Source organism: Entelurus aequoreus, linkage group LG07 (assembly GCF_033978785.1).
Source record: "Entelurus aequoreus isolate RoL-2023_Sb linkage group LG07, RoL_Eaeq_v1.1, whole genome shotgun sequence".
NCBI classification, from domain to species: Eukaryota; Metazoa; Chordata; class Actinopteri; order Syngnathiformes; family Syngnathidae; genus Entelurus; species Entelurus aequoreus.
Window position 1 is genome coordinate 81,936,943 of NC_084737.1, and position 16,651 is coordinate 81,953,593.

At 35.9% G+C, this 16,651-nt stretch overlaps 1 protein-coding gene across 1 annotated transcript; it reads right to left on the minus strand.

Annotated features, from left to right (window-relative positions):
* LOC133653219 (struthiocalcin-2-like) lies at positions 1-2,242 on the minus strand. The gene is made up of 7 exons (XM_062052295.1): positions 2,200-2,242; positions 2,054-2,116; positions 1,163-1,190; positions 989-1,074; positions 736-864; positions 326-428; positions 1-249 (listed from the first exon to the last, which is right to left on the minus strand). Exons 2-7 carry the CDS (start codon positions 2,114-2,116, stop codon positions 170-172), a joined length of 489 nt encoding a protein of 162 aa, XP_061908279.1. The 5' UTR covers positions 2,200-2,242; the 3' UTR covers positions 1-169.
* Positions 2,243-16,651: the final 14,409 nt, after the last annotated feature.

Genomic DNA, 16,651 nt, shown 5'->3' on the forward strand with positions numbered 1-16,651 from the left:
TTGAGGTTCCAAAAATGTAGATATAATTGACAATGACAAGTGAAGAGTATGAAAGAAGACACAAAGAAGACTTGATAGTGAACCCAGAGATACCAAGACACCACTTAAGTTTAACGTTGTCTAAGAATATTCATTGTGATTAAGGCCAGACCTTGGGTCAGAGGGCTGATTAGCGGCCACCACAGCAGTTTGTATCTAAGATACAAACAAATGGCATTGGGAAGGAGCAATCCTTAACGAACCAACCACCTGGAAAAAACAAAAGGTTTTAGAATGACATTACACTTAATCGCACGTAAATTGGATTCACTGGTTGTACTTATACCTGCTGCATAAATCACCACACAGGCACCTTGATCACTCGGCTGTCCTTTGGGGAAATTATCATACCCAAAGCTTGCGCCATCAGTCCATTGAAAGACTCCGTTCTAGAAGACAGTCACATTTGAATGAGTCAGATAGCAAACTAACACAACATAATACATCTCGACTATGTTATGCATTAATAACGTGATACGACATCATAAAAGCTGATTGAAGAGATACTTCAGTCTGAGCTAGGAATGTGGAGTCAAAAGTCAGGTGGTCATTTCATTTTCAATTCTTCTGAACAGAAAAGTGGTTTTCTTTACAAAGGTGAAGGTAGAGGCTGTGTTCCTCCTTCCTTTCAGTTGCCAAGAAGACTTAGCCAGGATGCCACATTCATTTGTGTCAATAAATCATTTGAAGTTATACCCCAACAGGATCATGGAGTCCAATCCAGGCAAACTCTACATTCTCCTCTTCAATCAGTCCAAGAACCACCAGATTTTCCAGGAAACTGTGGATGGAGACCAGGTTCCCACCGAAAGATTTGCAAATGTTCTAAAGGCATACACAGAGTCAAAATCAACCATAAATCAAACATATGATTCATTGATTGTAATAGTGTTTTACAAATGTTTTCCAGCTTCTTATGTATCAACTACTGTGTGGAATGAATGCATACCTCTGCTTCGTCAAACGGCCTAGTCTCATGGCGGAAGCTATAACAGAAACCATCCAACTGAATCCAGCCCTTGGGACAGCAGCCACCTGCAAGACATTTGCTCATCTATATCAACTAAACCCAAACTAAGAAAGTGTGCATTTGAAAAGGTGTCAATAAGTCATAGCTACCAACCATTTTTAATTGGAAGAGAAGTAGAACACTGTGGAGAAGAAAAACACTTTTTTCAAATCAGACTGAACACTGCAGTATGAAGATATCGAAGAATGCAACGCAATTTTGATTTGATGTGCAAAACCGGAATCTCGGCAACTCGTCTAAAACTGACATTACGTGTGTTCCTTCTGTGATATGACTGTTCAGGCAGTTTTATTTTTTTTAAATTGCTTTGTGTTTTTGACTGCAGCATCTTTAGAACAGGACAAGGCACACCCATTTTCTCTTAAGACCTCTCTGACTCACCTTATAATCACTATTTACAAACAGACCTGGTATACAACTCTGCTTTTTCCATGAAAACCAAATGAATCTCATTTTTGCAGATTGAAAAACTCGACAATATTGTTTTGGTGTAATTGTGGCCCTTAACCACCTGATGGCGCCAGGAACTCACAATGCATAATTTACAGAGCTTTGATGAGAATAAATGAGTTAAACTGCTGTTTAACCGCAGAAATGCAATGAAAAGGATCTTGGGCACTTATATTTAACGTGGCAGATATAAATAAAGGACTTGGGTGAAACCTATAAACTCAACCAAGTTCTCTCTCATTCTTGCTCAGTAGGTGCTGTAAAACTATTTAGCATTTTAACAAAAAGGGGGTTAAACACAAAAAAATTCATGCAAACTTTATATCAACAGATGGATCAGAAGTTGTTCAAATATTTCAGGTGTCGAAAGTAAAACTATAGAAAAACAAAAATGTATTGCTGACTAATGACATTTTTATGAGCGGGTCCCTTTTGGATCCTAATAGCAAGTGCAGAATCAATCTTAAGCTTGCACAACGGCTACAATCAAAGTACAATCTACACATTTTATCTACTAGGTAAGTTTGGACTTACAACTCCAGACATCAGTCCACTGATCCCACAAAGGAGGAAGAACACACGAAGAGCAAATGCCATCTGTGAAATAAATAGACAAATATGGTAAAAATGTCACATGAAAAGGAATTAGAAAAGCAGGATGTAAAGTTGTGTCCTGTTACCTTAGCAGTGATGAGGCTTGATACTGAGGACTACTAAGATCTGTCCTTTTATACGCAAGCCTGGCAGCCCTTGAATATTTTCTTTGTCACTCATATTAATGTAACGTGACACAACAGAACAACACTGAATTGGTGGATAATTTCTCTAGAAGCTTGAGTGGGACTGATTTCCTTTGAAACAAACGCAGAAGTCACGTAGACGTCGGGGCGCTGGCTGGGAATCGGCCTACGCGGATCCAAGTTCGCAAAAGGTGTGAGGGAAACAAAAGGGTGAAAAAACGTAGGAGTTGAAGAGACTAATGGACCATTTTGCCTGTGTGTGTCATTAATTAGGACAATTAGGTTGTTGTTTGTTTTAATTAGTTGCTGAAATACCAACTTTTGAGAATCAGAGGAGGTTGGGTGCGAGGGACCTCACCCAACTGTTGTGTATGAATACGCTCAAATTGTATCCTCCACCTTGCACGGAGCGCTGCCGTATTGAACTTATCCAGCCAAAAGTGCTCATTTTCTTACCAGGCTTCTTGCTGATGGTTCAACATGTGCACTGCAAAAAGTGAAATCTAAGTAAGGTGAAATATGTCAAATAAGGCTGATAAGATCATTCTTCTCACTAAGCAGATTTGATGTTTGAGTGTTTTACTTGTTTGAAGTGTTTTGCTCCTAAATGATGTCAGTAAGATATTACAGCTTGTTGCTGAGATTTGATGAGCTATATTGAGTCAAACATGCTTGAAACTAGAATATCAAGTGTTGCAAAGTTGTGTCATCAACACTCACAAGTAGAAAACTACTTTTTTAAAGTCATCATTTCTTATTTCAAGCATGAAAGCGACAATTGTGTCTTATAATTAAAACAGATGACAGCCAAATTGACTTTGCTGTTTTATTTTCAATGAAACAAGAGAAAATAAGTACTCATATAGTAGTACAGTTGGCACAGTACAGTAAACTGACAGTTAATATTTCAACATTTGACATTTCAAACAATTTTGAACAGAAATAGTTCATGCACATTCAGATAAATTCCTCAAAATTACAATTAAAACATTTTTGGCCGGGGGCCGGGCTGTATATACGCACACTAACGGCCTACTGAAAGCCACTACTAGCGACCACGCAGTCTGATAGTTTATATATCAATGATGACATCTTAACATTGCAACACATGCCAATACGGCCGGGTTAACTTATAAAGTGACATTTTACATTTCCAATGGTTGAAACGGAAGTATTGACACACCATTGTATCCAATACAAACAGCTCTGTTTTCATCTCAAAATTCCACAGTATTCTGGACATCTGTGTTGGTGAATCTTTTGCAATTTGTTTAATGAACAATGAAGACTGCAAAGAAGAAAGCTGTAGGTGGGATCGGTGTATTAGCGGCTGGCTGCAGCAACACAACCAGGAGGACTTTGACTTGGATAGCAGACGCGCTATCCGACGCTGGCCGCCGACCGCATTGATGATCGGGTGAAGTCCTTTGTCGCTCCGTCGATCGCTGGAACGCAGGTGAGCACGGGTGTTGATGAGCAGATGAGGGCTGGCGTAGGTGGAGAGATAATGTTTTTATCATAGCTCTGTGAGGTCCCGTAGCTAAGTTAGCTTCAATGGCGTCGTTAGCAACAGCATTGTTAAGCTTCGCCAGGCTGGAAAGCATTAACCGTGTAGTTACATGTCCATGGTTTAATAGTATTGTTGATCTTCTGTCTATCCTTCCAGTCAGGGGTTTATTTCTTTTGTTTCTATCTGCAGTTAAGCCCGATGCTATCACGTTAGCTCAGTAGCTAAAGTGTTTCGCCGATGTATTGCCGTGGAGATAAAAGTCACTGTGAATGTCCATTTGGCGTTCTGGACTCTCATTTTCAAGAGGATATAGTATCCCAGGTGGTTTAAAATACAAATCCGTGATCCACAATAGAAAAAGGAGAAAGTGTGGAATCCAATGAGCCAGCTTGTACCTAAGTTACGGTCAGAGCGAAAAAAGATACGTCCTGCACCGCACTCTAGTCCTTCACTCTCACGTTCCTCATCCACGAATCTTTCATCCTGGCTCAAATTAATGGGGTAATCGTCACTTTCTCGGTCCGAATTTCTCTCGCTGCTGGTGTAAACAATGTGGAAATGTGAGGAGCCTTTCAACCTGTGACGTCACGCTACTTCCGCTACAGGCAAGGCTTTTTTTTTATCAGCGACCAAAAGTTTCAAACTTTATCGTCAATTTTCTCTACTAAATCCTTTCAGCAAAAATATGGCAATATCACGAAATGATCAAGTATGACACATAGAATGGATCTGCTATCCCTGTTTAAATAAAAAAAATTCATTTCAGTAGGCCTTTAAATGGACCGAAAGAGCATGCACTTTGCGTGATGATGTCATGTTATCGATGGAAAAATGCATTTTTAGACAATATGATTTGCCTGACCGGCTAGGAGACCCCGAGAGTAACAAGATGTTGCCTTGTTGCCTTTCCATTAAGAATAATAAATTACTTTTTAGTATAAGTTTGCTGCTTTCAAGAAATGTAATGCCGAGCGCATATCATTATGTCAAGATAATGGCACTAGCATTTACTTCATTTAAGAACATTTTTCAACATATTGAGCACTTGTTATTAGTGAGAATATACTTATTTGAAGATACTTTGGGGTTCATTGAGGTTAGCTCATTTGACTTGTTTTGGAAAGTCTCGACAAGCCAAATGTTCTTGTTCTATCGGCAGATAATTTTGCATAGTTCAAATAAAATACCCCTCATTTTAAATTTTTTTTCTTCTTGTTTTTGAACACTGACTTTTGGAGTGTATTTGTATTTTTAGGTGCCTTTACAGCTCTTTGGTCTTGCCCATGGCGGTCAGAGGTTTGAATGTAAGACAGTTTCTGTGACAGGTGTCTTTTCTCCACGTCACAAGTTACGTTTAGGAGTCATTTACAACAGGAAAATGATTCATGTGCGTTCTTCATGGGCACAACTGTTATTGCCGGGGATTGAATACTTATTCCCTGCCATCAAAAACACATTACAACAACACAGACTCGTTTTAGAATTTCTCAAGAAGCTTTTGTGAGACTGATTTTAAAACAAATGCATACATTTTAAGTGAATATTGAACATCAGGTGCAACATTGGCACTAGTAACAACTATTTGAATTTTTTATGTCAACAATGAAAATTAATAATAATGACATACTGTACATTCAGTTTTATTATTGCACTGGTTATGGTCAGACTAATCACAACCCCTAAAAAAACCATCCGATTAGACCGTGAATCTATTCTGTTTAAAAATGTAAAAAAACCCCAACATTTTAGAGGTGATTTTAAATCAGCCACAACGGTCACGCAGACATCGGGGCGTCGGCTGAAGATTGGCATCAGATGACTCAAACTGGTGAAATGTGTGAGTGAAATTAAGGTGTGTTATTAATTAAGACAATTATGGTGTTGTTTGTTGTAATTAGTTGCAGAAACGCCAACCTCTGACAATCAGAATCAAAGAAGTTGGAGTTCAGCGGAACCGACCAAACTGCTTTTGGACTCACATGGACTAGTTCAGTTGTCTTCCAGAATTAGAAAAATAAAAATGAAATAGGCTTACTTCATGTGTAGATTACAACAACAATGTTGCTGCAAGTTGGAAATAACCAATGTGTTAGAAGAGTTACTTTTATTGCAAATGTTGATCCGAAACCAGAGGTGAAGGTGGGCTGTACACTGGGGTAAATTATACCGTATACAATTTTCTTACATGATTGGGGAGATAGCATGTGTTTGTATTTGGTCACAGAATCCTTTAGAAGATTATTTCACTAAGGTCAAAATTTCACATGTCCCTCACAAGCTCTCCAGAGAGTGGTGGCGCTTGCCCCCAGGAAATTGGAAGCCTACAGGAATGCAAGTTTGGAATTTAGGAGGAACTGTAAAGACATTAGCAACATCTGGTAGGAAGCCCCCACAGATAGGAGTAGAGGACAGGGGTCGGAGGTCATCCAACTCAAACCGATCACAGGAAATAGGCTGACTGGCCAAGTAACAAACTGGGTGTTGTCCAGACTGACCGGCCCCAAGGCTAGAACAACAAAGAGTAACTGTCTTTGAGTAAAAGGTATTTAAAGACAGTTGTCCAAGAGGATATCAGAATAGTGATTAGGTCCATACTCATTCTCCTGGAAGCTGCAGGTTCCAGTCTGAGGCTAGGTGAAACAAATAAAGCTTTTTGTTCAACGATTCCTTGTTGGCGTCTTCCTGGCTCATCAAGCATCACACAGTCACTCTTTAAATGAGTCGTATACACACACTAAAAACTGTAACTGCCTCTTAAAAATGTCAACAGAAGAGGCAACTCTCAGCTCACGAGGGAGTGCATTCCACCATTTAGGGGGCAACTGACTCAAAGGCTCTATCTCCTTGACTTGTTTATTTTGTACGAAATACAACAAGCAGACGGCGGTCAGCAGACCACCGTGTCCTAACAGGACAGTGAAAAGACAAGAGGTCTACCAAGTAACCAGGCGCTTGGCCATTGACGACCCTGTAAATAATGGATACGATTTTTGTATTGTGTCCTGAAATGATCTGTTAGCCAGTACAAGGACGCTAAAACGGGACTAATATGACTGAATTTGTGACATCTTGACAAGAGCCTAGTGGCAGTTCTACAGGCAATCTGTGGATGTTCTGTTGAAAAAGGTGAAGAGTTCATTAAAGGAAACAAGAGCTTTAATGATCATTTCTAGTACAGAATAGGATTCTGTGGATTGGAGTTTGGAAATGTTCCTCAGGTGAAAAAAAAAGAATTTGCAGTGTCAGGGGGCAATGATTAACACCTCTGTTTTGGCAGTATTCAGCCGAAGAGCATTACTAGCCATTCAGTCTTCAACGCCAGTCAGCAATCATTTGTGTATTCAAGTCATGTGTCTTATCAGGATTAAATGATAAATATAATTTAAGGTCATCCACGTACATGCAGTATGCCGTACCTTCAAAATTCCTAATCCCTGAGTGGAAGTGTGTATCAGGTGAAAAGGATAGGCCCCAAAACTAAACCCTGAGGCACCCCACATGAGAGAAGACGCCGACTTATGAAGGCCAACAGTCACAGAGAAAGGTCTATCTGCCAGATATTATTTAAACCATTGAAGAGCTGTCCCTTAAAAGATCACCAAGTCTCTTAGCCGATCTGCAAGGATTTGATGATCAACAGTGTCGAAGGCTGTGCTGAGATCGAGCAGAACCAGTTTCTTTGGAGACAATGGGCATCTTAGAGATGGACCGATGGTTGCTAAAAACCCAGGGGTCGAGGTTTGGGTTTTGAGAAGATTCTGCACAACTGCCTGGGAGAGTGGGACGGGATGCAACGGGAAAACAGTGAGCAATTGATTTTGTAGAGCAGCGATGGACCGACACTGCTTATTACCTTTTTAACAAAGGTATGGGCGAGATGTCAAATAGACTTGTAGAGATCTTCATTATACTCACAAGATCAGCTAAGCCTTGTAAGGAAACAGGTGAGAAATGATCATAAACATGGCTGTAGGAGTATGAAGGGAAAATATGGACAGTGGTATAATGTTGGCCTTGACACTTGACACTTGACACAAAGTTGCTAAACTTTGCTTACAAAAAACCAAACAATAACTGCAGTCCTTATCAGAGGACGTGGGTGAAACTGGTAGTTGTGCGCCAGTATTGTAGTTTATGGTGCCAAAAATGACCCTTGGATTTCCTAATAAGATTTGCAAAATAACAGGCTGTGGCCACCTCATCAATGGAATTGAATTCAACAAACAGATATTGTAAATGGAGACGGGACTCACAGTCAACAGTTTGTTTTGGAAGAGCACATCACACACACATCTTTTCCAACGCAAGCCCTCCTACACCTTGAATCTTGGTATGTGAAACGCTCATGTAGTGGGTGTGCAGTCCTCTTCTACTGTTGTTGTTGTTGTTGAGGTCAGTGAGGGTGGGTGTACGCATTTCAATGATTTTGCTAGCGGTGCTGCTAATACGTGTGTGTTTTGTCCGGTTTTTTATATCAATGAACATGTTCTACTTAAGTGGAGGTGTGGATGATGCTTTGGTCTAACAGAAGGAGGTGTGGGTCAACAAAGACTCCTTCTAGCTTATAGACGAGTGTTCACAATAACAGCGTTACTAAGGCCATTACTTTTACGAGTAATCTATTTGTTATCTGTATGTTATGTAATCTGTTGTCATGTTATTACTTTATGTACAGAAAAATGTCCTTACTGATAAGTTTGGTACAACATGGCATGTTACTTTTAAAGTAACATGCCATGTTACTTTAAGTACCATGGCATAGGATCGGATATACTTTTCTTTATCTTCAAATGTGGAAATTACATTGTCGCAGTGCATGTTTTTACTTACAATAGCAGAAGTAAAGCGTAATGAAAAACAAAAAAATAGTAATACATACTACATGTAATGAATCTTTCAGCACATACACAATGTTGACATCTATAGTTATATTTTGATAAACAATCATAAATGAATCTTTCAGCTCATACACAATGTTGACATCTATAGTTATATTTTGATAAACAATCATAAATGAATCTTTCAGCACATACACAATGTTGACATCTATAGTTATATTTTGATAAACAATCATAAATGAATCTTTCAGCACGTACACAATGTTGACATCTATAATTATATTTTGATAAACAACAATAAATTAATCTTTCAGCACATACACAATGTTGACATCTATAGTTATATTTTGATAAACAATCATAAATGAATCTTTCAGCACGTACACAATGTTGACATCTATAGTTATATTTTGATAAACAATCATAAATGAATCTTTCAGTACATACACAATGTTGACATCTATAGTTTTATTTTGATAAACAATCATAAATGAATCTTTCAGCACATACACAATGTTGACATCTATAGTTATATTTTGATAAACAATCATAAATGAATCTTTCAGCACATACACAATGTTGACATCTATAGTTATATTTTCATAAACAATCATAAATTAATCTTTCAGCACATACACAATGTTGACATCTATAGTTATATTTTGATAAACAATCATAAATGAATCTTTCAGCACATACACAATGTTGACATCTATAGTTATATTTTGATAAACAATCATAAATGAATCTTTCAGCACATACACAATGTTGACATCTATAGTTATATTTTGATAAACAATCATAAATGAATCTTTCAGCACGTACACAATGTTGACATCTATAGTTATATTTTGATAAACAACAATAAATGAATCTTTCAGCACATACACAATGTTGACATCTATAGTTATATTTTGATAAACAATCATAAATGAATCTTTCAGCACGTACACAATGTTGACATCTATAGTTATATTTTGATAAACAATCATAAATGAATCTTTCAGCACGTACACAATGTTGACATCTATAGTTATATTTTGATAAACAATCATAAATGAATCTTTCAGCACGTACACAATGTTGACATCTATAGTTATATTTTGATAAACAATCATAAATGAATCTTTCAGCACGTACACAATGTTGACATCTATAGTTATATTTTGATAAACAATCATAAATGAATCTTTCAGCACGTACACAATGTTGACATCTATAGTTATATTTTGATAAACAATCATAAATGAATCTTTCAGCACATACACAATGTTGACATCTATAGTTATATTTTGATAAACAATCATAAATGAATCTTTCAGCACGTACACAATGTTGACATCTATAGTTATATTTTGATTAACAATCATAAATGAATCTTTCAGCACATACACAATGTTGACATCTATAGTTATATTTTGATAAACAATCATAAATGAATCTTTCAACACATACACAATGTTGACATCTATAGTTATATTTTGATAAACAATCATAAATGAATCTTTCAGCACGTACACAATGTTGACATCTATAGTTATATTTTAATAAACAATCATAAATGAATCTTTCAGCACATACACAATGTTGACATCTATAGTTATATTTTGATAAACAATCATAAATTAATCTTTCAGCACGTACACAATGTTGACATCTATAGTTATATTTTGATAAACAATCATAAATGAATCTTTCAACACATACACAATGTTGACATCTATAGTTATATTTTCATAAAGACGGGGAAAAACACGCTACTCATAAACGGGGCGTGCAACAACAACAACAACAACAACAAACATGGCAGTAGAAGTGAAGTTAAATCATGAAATACAACCTTACCTGAGCAAAAATGATACATATTTATCCGGGAGAGTGTTGATAGCAATGTCCTTGACCCAGACACACACAAAGAAGGTGTAGACCTCCATGCTTTTACAAGTTTCCATCTGTTTTGTGGTGGAGAATGGAGCACAATTGTTTGATACGTCTTGGAAGGCGACCGACATATAATCCTTGATATCACTCGACAAATCTATAGGGATCTATTCCATTGCATGGTTATATTGTTTACCCTTACCTGTTTTTTTCAGGCAGAGTTAAGCCTCTTTTGCACTCAGAGAGTTCACAACAGCCATCTTAGTTTGGTTGACCACCACTGGTTTTCACCTCCGGGAAGAAGTCACGTGTCGGAATACAAGCAATTGTTTGGCTACTTCATAATGAACTTTATATTTAATGACGTTGAGATGGAGGTAGTTGCTATCTCCGCACTTGGTGAGGTGTTTGGAGGAGTTGCAATGGAGTTGTGGTCTGTGGAGCTGGAACTACAACACATGAACTATGTCCAGACCCCACAGTTGTTGTTTTAGGGAGAAAGAAAAGGAACTGTCTAAGAAACTAAGAAAGTGTTCATTACTTAAGTCAGGCCTGTGTTGGAATTTCCAATCCATGATGTGTTTACTTCAGCCTGCCACCTGATGGGACTGTTAGCTGACATTTCATGCTTTGATGGACCGATGGCGAGCTTTTAACAATAGGAAGGTTGTGTCTGTTTTATTTCATTTCCCTTTGAAAGCAGTTTATAAATAGGAAATAATACCCTGACAATTGTGGTGAACAATATTGACCCTGAATCTAATTTGTCTTGACTGATTGTCAACATTTAAAGACTTGTAGGCAGTATGAAGTTTGCACTTTTGCCATGCGGTCAAAATGATGGATGGTCATCATGAATTGATAGAATTTATAAAGCCTTGTGTACTCTGCTATTGTCATATCTTAGACCAGGGCTGGAAGTTTGGGGTGACACACATAAGAGCGTTTTCCAAAAGTTATGAACATTAAAAAAAGAGACAATGTTGGCCATCGGGAACACACACATGTATGTATACTCTATAAAGTCACAAATAATTACATTTATGGATGTGGTCAAAGTAAAAACTGCACAAGTAATATTGAAAACTTGAAATAATCTGCTGCCGCCAAGTATCCGAACATAAACTCTTACTCTTAAAAATATGTGCTTATAAGTTGTTTTTTTTGATAAGTCCAACAAGGATGTAATATGTACTACATTTGATAAAATGATGACTAGGTTTATTATTGTTAGTTTTCATCTATGTACAATTGTGTACATGTATCCAGTATTTATATCCCAAATACCTGTGTTGAGTTGGGGTCTGGTCCAGGGTGTACCTTACCTTCTGACCAAGTGCAGCTGGGATGGTTTCAAGATTTAATTAACGTTAACATTAATTAATATTTTGTTAAAGCTAAACCTAAATACGCTTTAAACAGTTTTTTCAAAAAACTGGGTTTATTTGCACTGTCCCAGTCTTGTTACTGTTCATTTTCTGTCAACTTTAGGATTTGTTAACCATAGTTAGTTTCTATGACATAAGTCTGCAATATTTTGTTTAGAAAGGTTTGAAATATTAATCATTGTTGTCGGGGCGGTGAGACTTTCTGAAATTGTTCTCTTTTGGAAGTGTTCTGTGGTCACAAGAAGTTTAAAGGCCTACTGAAATGAAATGTTTTTATTTAAACGGGTATAGCAGATCCATTCTATGTGTCATACGTGATCATTTCGCGATATTGCCATATTTTTGCTGAAAGAACATCGACGATAAAGTTCGCAACTTTTGGTCGCTGATAAAAAAAAGCCTTGCCCCTACCGGAAGTAGCGGGACGTCACCGGGGGAAGGACTGCTCATATTTTCCTATTGTTTACACCAGCAGCGAGAGAGTTTCGGACCGAGAAAGCGACGATTACCCCATTAATTTGAGCGAGGATGAAAGATTTGTGGATGAGGAATGTGAAAGTGAAGGACTAGAGTGCAGTGCAGAACATATCTTTTTTCGCTCTGACCGTAACTTAGGTACAAGCTGGCTCTTTGGATTCCACACTCTCTCCTTTTTCTATTGTGGATCACGGATTTGTATTTGAAACCACCTGGGATACTATATCCTCTTGAAAATGAGAGTCCAGAACGCCAAATGGACATTCACAGTGACTTTTATCTCCATGACAATACATCAGTGAAGCTCTTTAGCTACTGAGCTAAGGTGATAGCATCGGGCTCAAATGCAGATAGAAACAAAATAAATGAGCCCCTGACTGGAAGGATAGACAGAAGATCAACAATACTACCAAACTCTGGACATGTAAATAAACGGTTAATGCTTTCCAGCTTGGCGAAGCTTAACAATGCTGTTGCTAATGACGCCATTGAAGCTAACTTAGCTACGGAACCTCGAACAAACAATGACTGCTCAGAATATTTCTCTCTCTCTCTCGTAGAACTCGCCAGGGCTGCCCACTGTCTCCCCTATTATTCGCAATCACCATTGAACCCTTGGCAGTGGCCATTAGGTCCAGCCAAATGCCTGGTATTTTGAGGGTAGGACAGGTGCACACGCTGTCACTGTATGCGGATGACCTCTTTTTGTTCATGTCTGACCCTGGTAGATCCATTCCTCCACTGATGACATTACTGGTATATATGTCATGTAGTAACATTCATAATAACATGTAATATATACATGATGTACGTATATATGTCATGTAGTAACATTCATAATAACATGTAATAAATACATGATGCAAGTATATATGTCATGTAGTAACATTCATAATAACATGTAATATATACATGATGTACGTATATATGTCATGTAGTAACATTCATAATAACATGTAATAAATACATGATGCAAGTATATATGTCATGTCGTAACATTCATAATAACATGTAATATATACATGATGTAAGTATATATGTCATGTAGTAACATTCATAATAACATGTAATATATACATGATGTAAGTATATATGTCATGTAGTAACATTCATAATAACATGTAATATATACATGATGTAAGTATATATGTCATGTAGTAACATTCATAACAACATGTAATATATACATGATGTAAGTATATATGTCATGTAGTAACATTCATAATAACATGTAATATATACATGATGTACGTATATATGTCATGTAGTAACATTCATAATAACATGTAATATATACATGATGTAAGTATATATGTCATGTAGTAACATTCATAATAACATGTAATATATACATGATGTAAGTATATATGTCATGTAGTAACATTCATAATAACATGTAATATATACATGATGTAAGTATATATGTAGTATCTCGTAACATTCATAATAACATGTAATATATACATGATGTAAGTATATATGTCATGTAGTAACATTCATAATAACATGTAATATATACATGGTGTAAGTATATATGTCATGTAGTAACATTCATAATAACATGTAATATATACATGATGTAAGTATGTATGTCATGTAGTAACATTCATAATAACATGTAATATATACATGATGTAAGTATACATGTCATGTAGTAACATTCATAATAACATGTAATATATACATGATGTAAGTATGTATGTCATGTAGTAACATTCATAATAACATGTAATATATACATGATGTCAGTATATATGTCATGTCGTAACATTCATAATAACATGTAATATATACATGATGTAAGTATATATGTAGTATCTAGTAACATTCATAATAACATGTAATATATACATGATGTAAGGATATATGTCATGTAGTAACATTCATAATAACATGTAATATATACATGATGTACGTATATATGTCATGTCGTAACATTCATAATAACATGTAATATATACATGATGTAAGTATATATGTCATGTAGTAACATTCATAATAACATGTAATATATACATGATGTAAGTATATATGTCATGTAGTAACATTCATAATAGCATGTAATATATATATGATGTAAGTATATATGTCATGTAGTAACATTCATAATAACATGTAATATATACATGATGTAAGTATGTATGTCATGTAGTAACATTCATAATAACATGTAATATATACATGATGTAAGTATATATGTCATGTAGTAACATTCATAATAACATGTCATATATACATGATGTAAGTATATATGTCATGTAGTAACATTCATAATAACATGTAATATATACATGATGTACGTATATATGTCATGTCGTAACATTCATAATAACATGTAATTTATACATGATGTAAGTATATATGTCAAGTAGTAACATTCATAATAACATGTAATATATACATGATGTACGTATATATGTCATGTAGTAACATTCATAATAACATGTCACATATACATGATGTAAGTATATATGTCATGTAGTAACATTCATAATAACATGTCATATATACATGATGTAAGTATATATGTCATGTAGTAACATTCATAATAACATGTCATATATACATGATGTACGTATATATGTCATGTAGTAACATTCATAATAACATGTCATATATACATGATGTAAGTATATATGTCATGTAGTAACATTCATAATAACATGTCATATATACATGATGTAAGTATATATGTCATGTAGTAACATTCATAATAACATGTCATATATAAATGATGTAAGTATATATGTCATGTAGTAACATTCATAATAACATGTCATATATACATGATGTACGTATATATGTCATGTAGTAACGTTTATAATATTTAATATTTATGTATTTTGATCATTTTAAGCATACGCGGCACATTAATTAAAACAATGCATTATGACGTTTGCCATTTTGTCTTCATCACTGATTATTACTCACTGCAGACTTCATGAGAGCCAACAAACATAATAAAACATCACTTACTGTACAAGGTCTGCTGTCATTAGGATGCCAACTGCTAGGATGTTCATATATTTCCATGTAGATGAAGAATGATAGGGGGCACAGGGGACGGGACCAAGCATCTTTTTGTGTGGTTTTAGTCTGTTGTCTGTCCTTTGCCTGTAAATTCTCTGCTTTTTGTGTGTTTACTTGTTTGTGGTGTACAGCACTTTGTTTTTCAACTGTGGTTGTTTTAAAGGGCTTTTTTAAATAAAGTTGGTATGGTATGGTAAAATGCTACAAATAGACATTTTATATGGAAACTTAGTCCCAGCTTGGTTAGAGTGACAAATTGTATTATTAATAGTTTTAAACATACTGTATCTGTCACTGTTAATGTATCAACTCATGCTCACTTCATCATCTTTTGTGCTCTTTTCTCTATTCATGGCTGCTGTATTATATTAATAGCTTTGCACATATTAGTTATTGAAGTACTCGTTCGTATCTAGAGGTAATCGTTAATATTTATTGTTTACATTGACCTAAGAGAGCACACTCTACCAAGTCAAATTCCATGTGTGTTAAAACATACGTGGCCAATAAAGCTGATTCGGATTAGTATCAAAATATATATATTTTTTCTTATTACATTATGTCAATTTGCTCATTTCTACTTTTTTTTTCCAACTATAAGTTGCGGCCCAACAAAACTGGAGCTGGCCCCCGAGCGGCACCTTGAAGTAACCAACAATTGTGCACTTTAACACCTATAAGACAAAGCTGACACTAAGTTTTGTCTTTAAACTGATGTAATGTCTGTTTTCAGTCATTTTTTTACAAAATAAAAATACATCAAAATGGCCCCCGCACACTTGACTTTTCGTTATTTATCACATACTTCACATATTTTGATCATTTCTCTTATCATGTCCCAAAAGGAGTAGGAAGAAGCAAAGTGTATTTAATCATACACCTTTTCCACTTCATAATATCTACTTTGTTCACTTCCTGTTCGGAATGTGTAACATCATTTACGTCAATTAATTGTAAATATGACAGTACTAAATAGTTGAATCTGTTCTAGTTTGTCATAATGGCATGAATAAGTTCTAGTAATAATGTTTCATTGTACTTTGTAATGTTGTATATCGCTGGTCATCCTCGTCCGGACCTGAGGACGACTTGGTGGTGTGAAAGGACCAAATATGACGCCAACGAGGAATCGTTGAACAAAAAGCTTTATTTGATTCAGCGAGCCTCAGACTGGAACTGCAGCCGCCAGGAGAAGAGTTTGGGCCTGATATTACTCTCCTGCTGTCTTCTCGGAAAACTGTCCTTAAATACCTTTTACACGAAGACAC

What these genes read in the sequence shown, in the direction of transcription:
- LOC133653219 (XM_062052295.1), bottom strand. Translation starts at nt 2,116, where the DNA reads ATGGCATTTGCTCTTCGTGTGTTCTTCCTCCTTTGTGGGATCAGTGGA. An exon ending in TTCTCTTCCAATTAAAAATG is followed by an intron (nt 1,075 to 1,162) that starts GTTGGTAGCTAT and finishes AATGTCTTGCAG; the next exon opens with GTGGCTGCTGTCCCAAGGGC. An exon ending in GGCCGTTTGACGAAGCAGAG is followed by an intron (nt 865 to 988) that starts GTATGCATTCAT and finishes GTATGCCTTTAG; the next exon opens with AACATTTGCAAATCTTTCGG.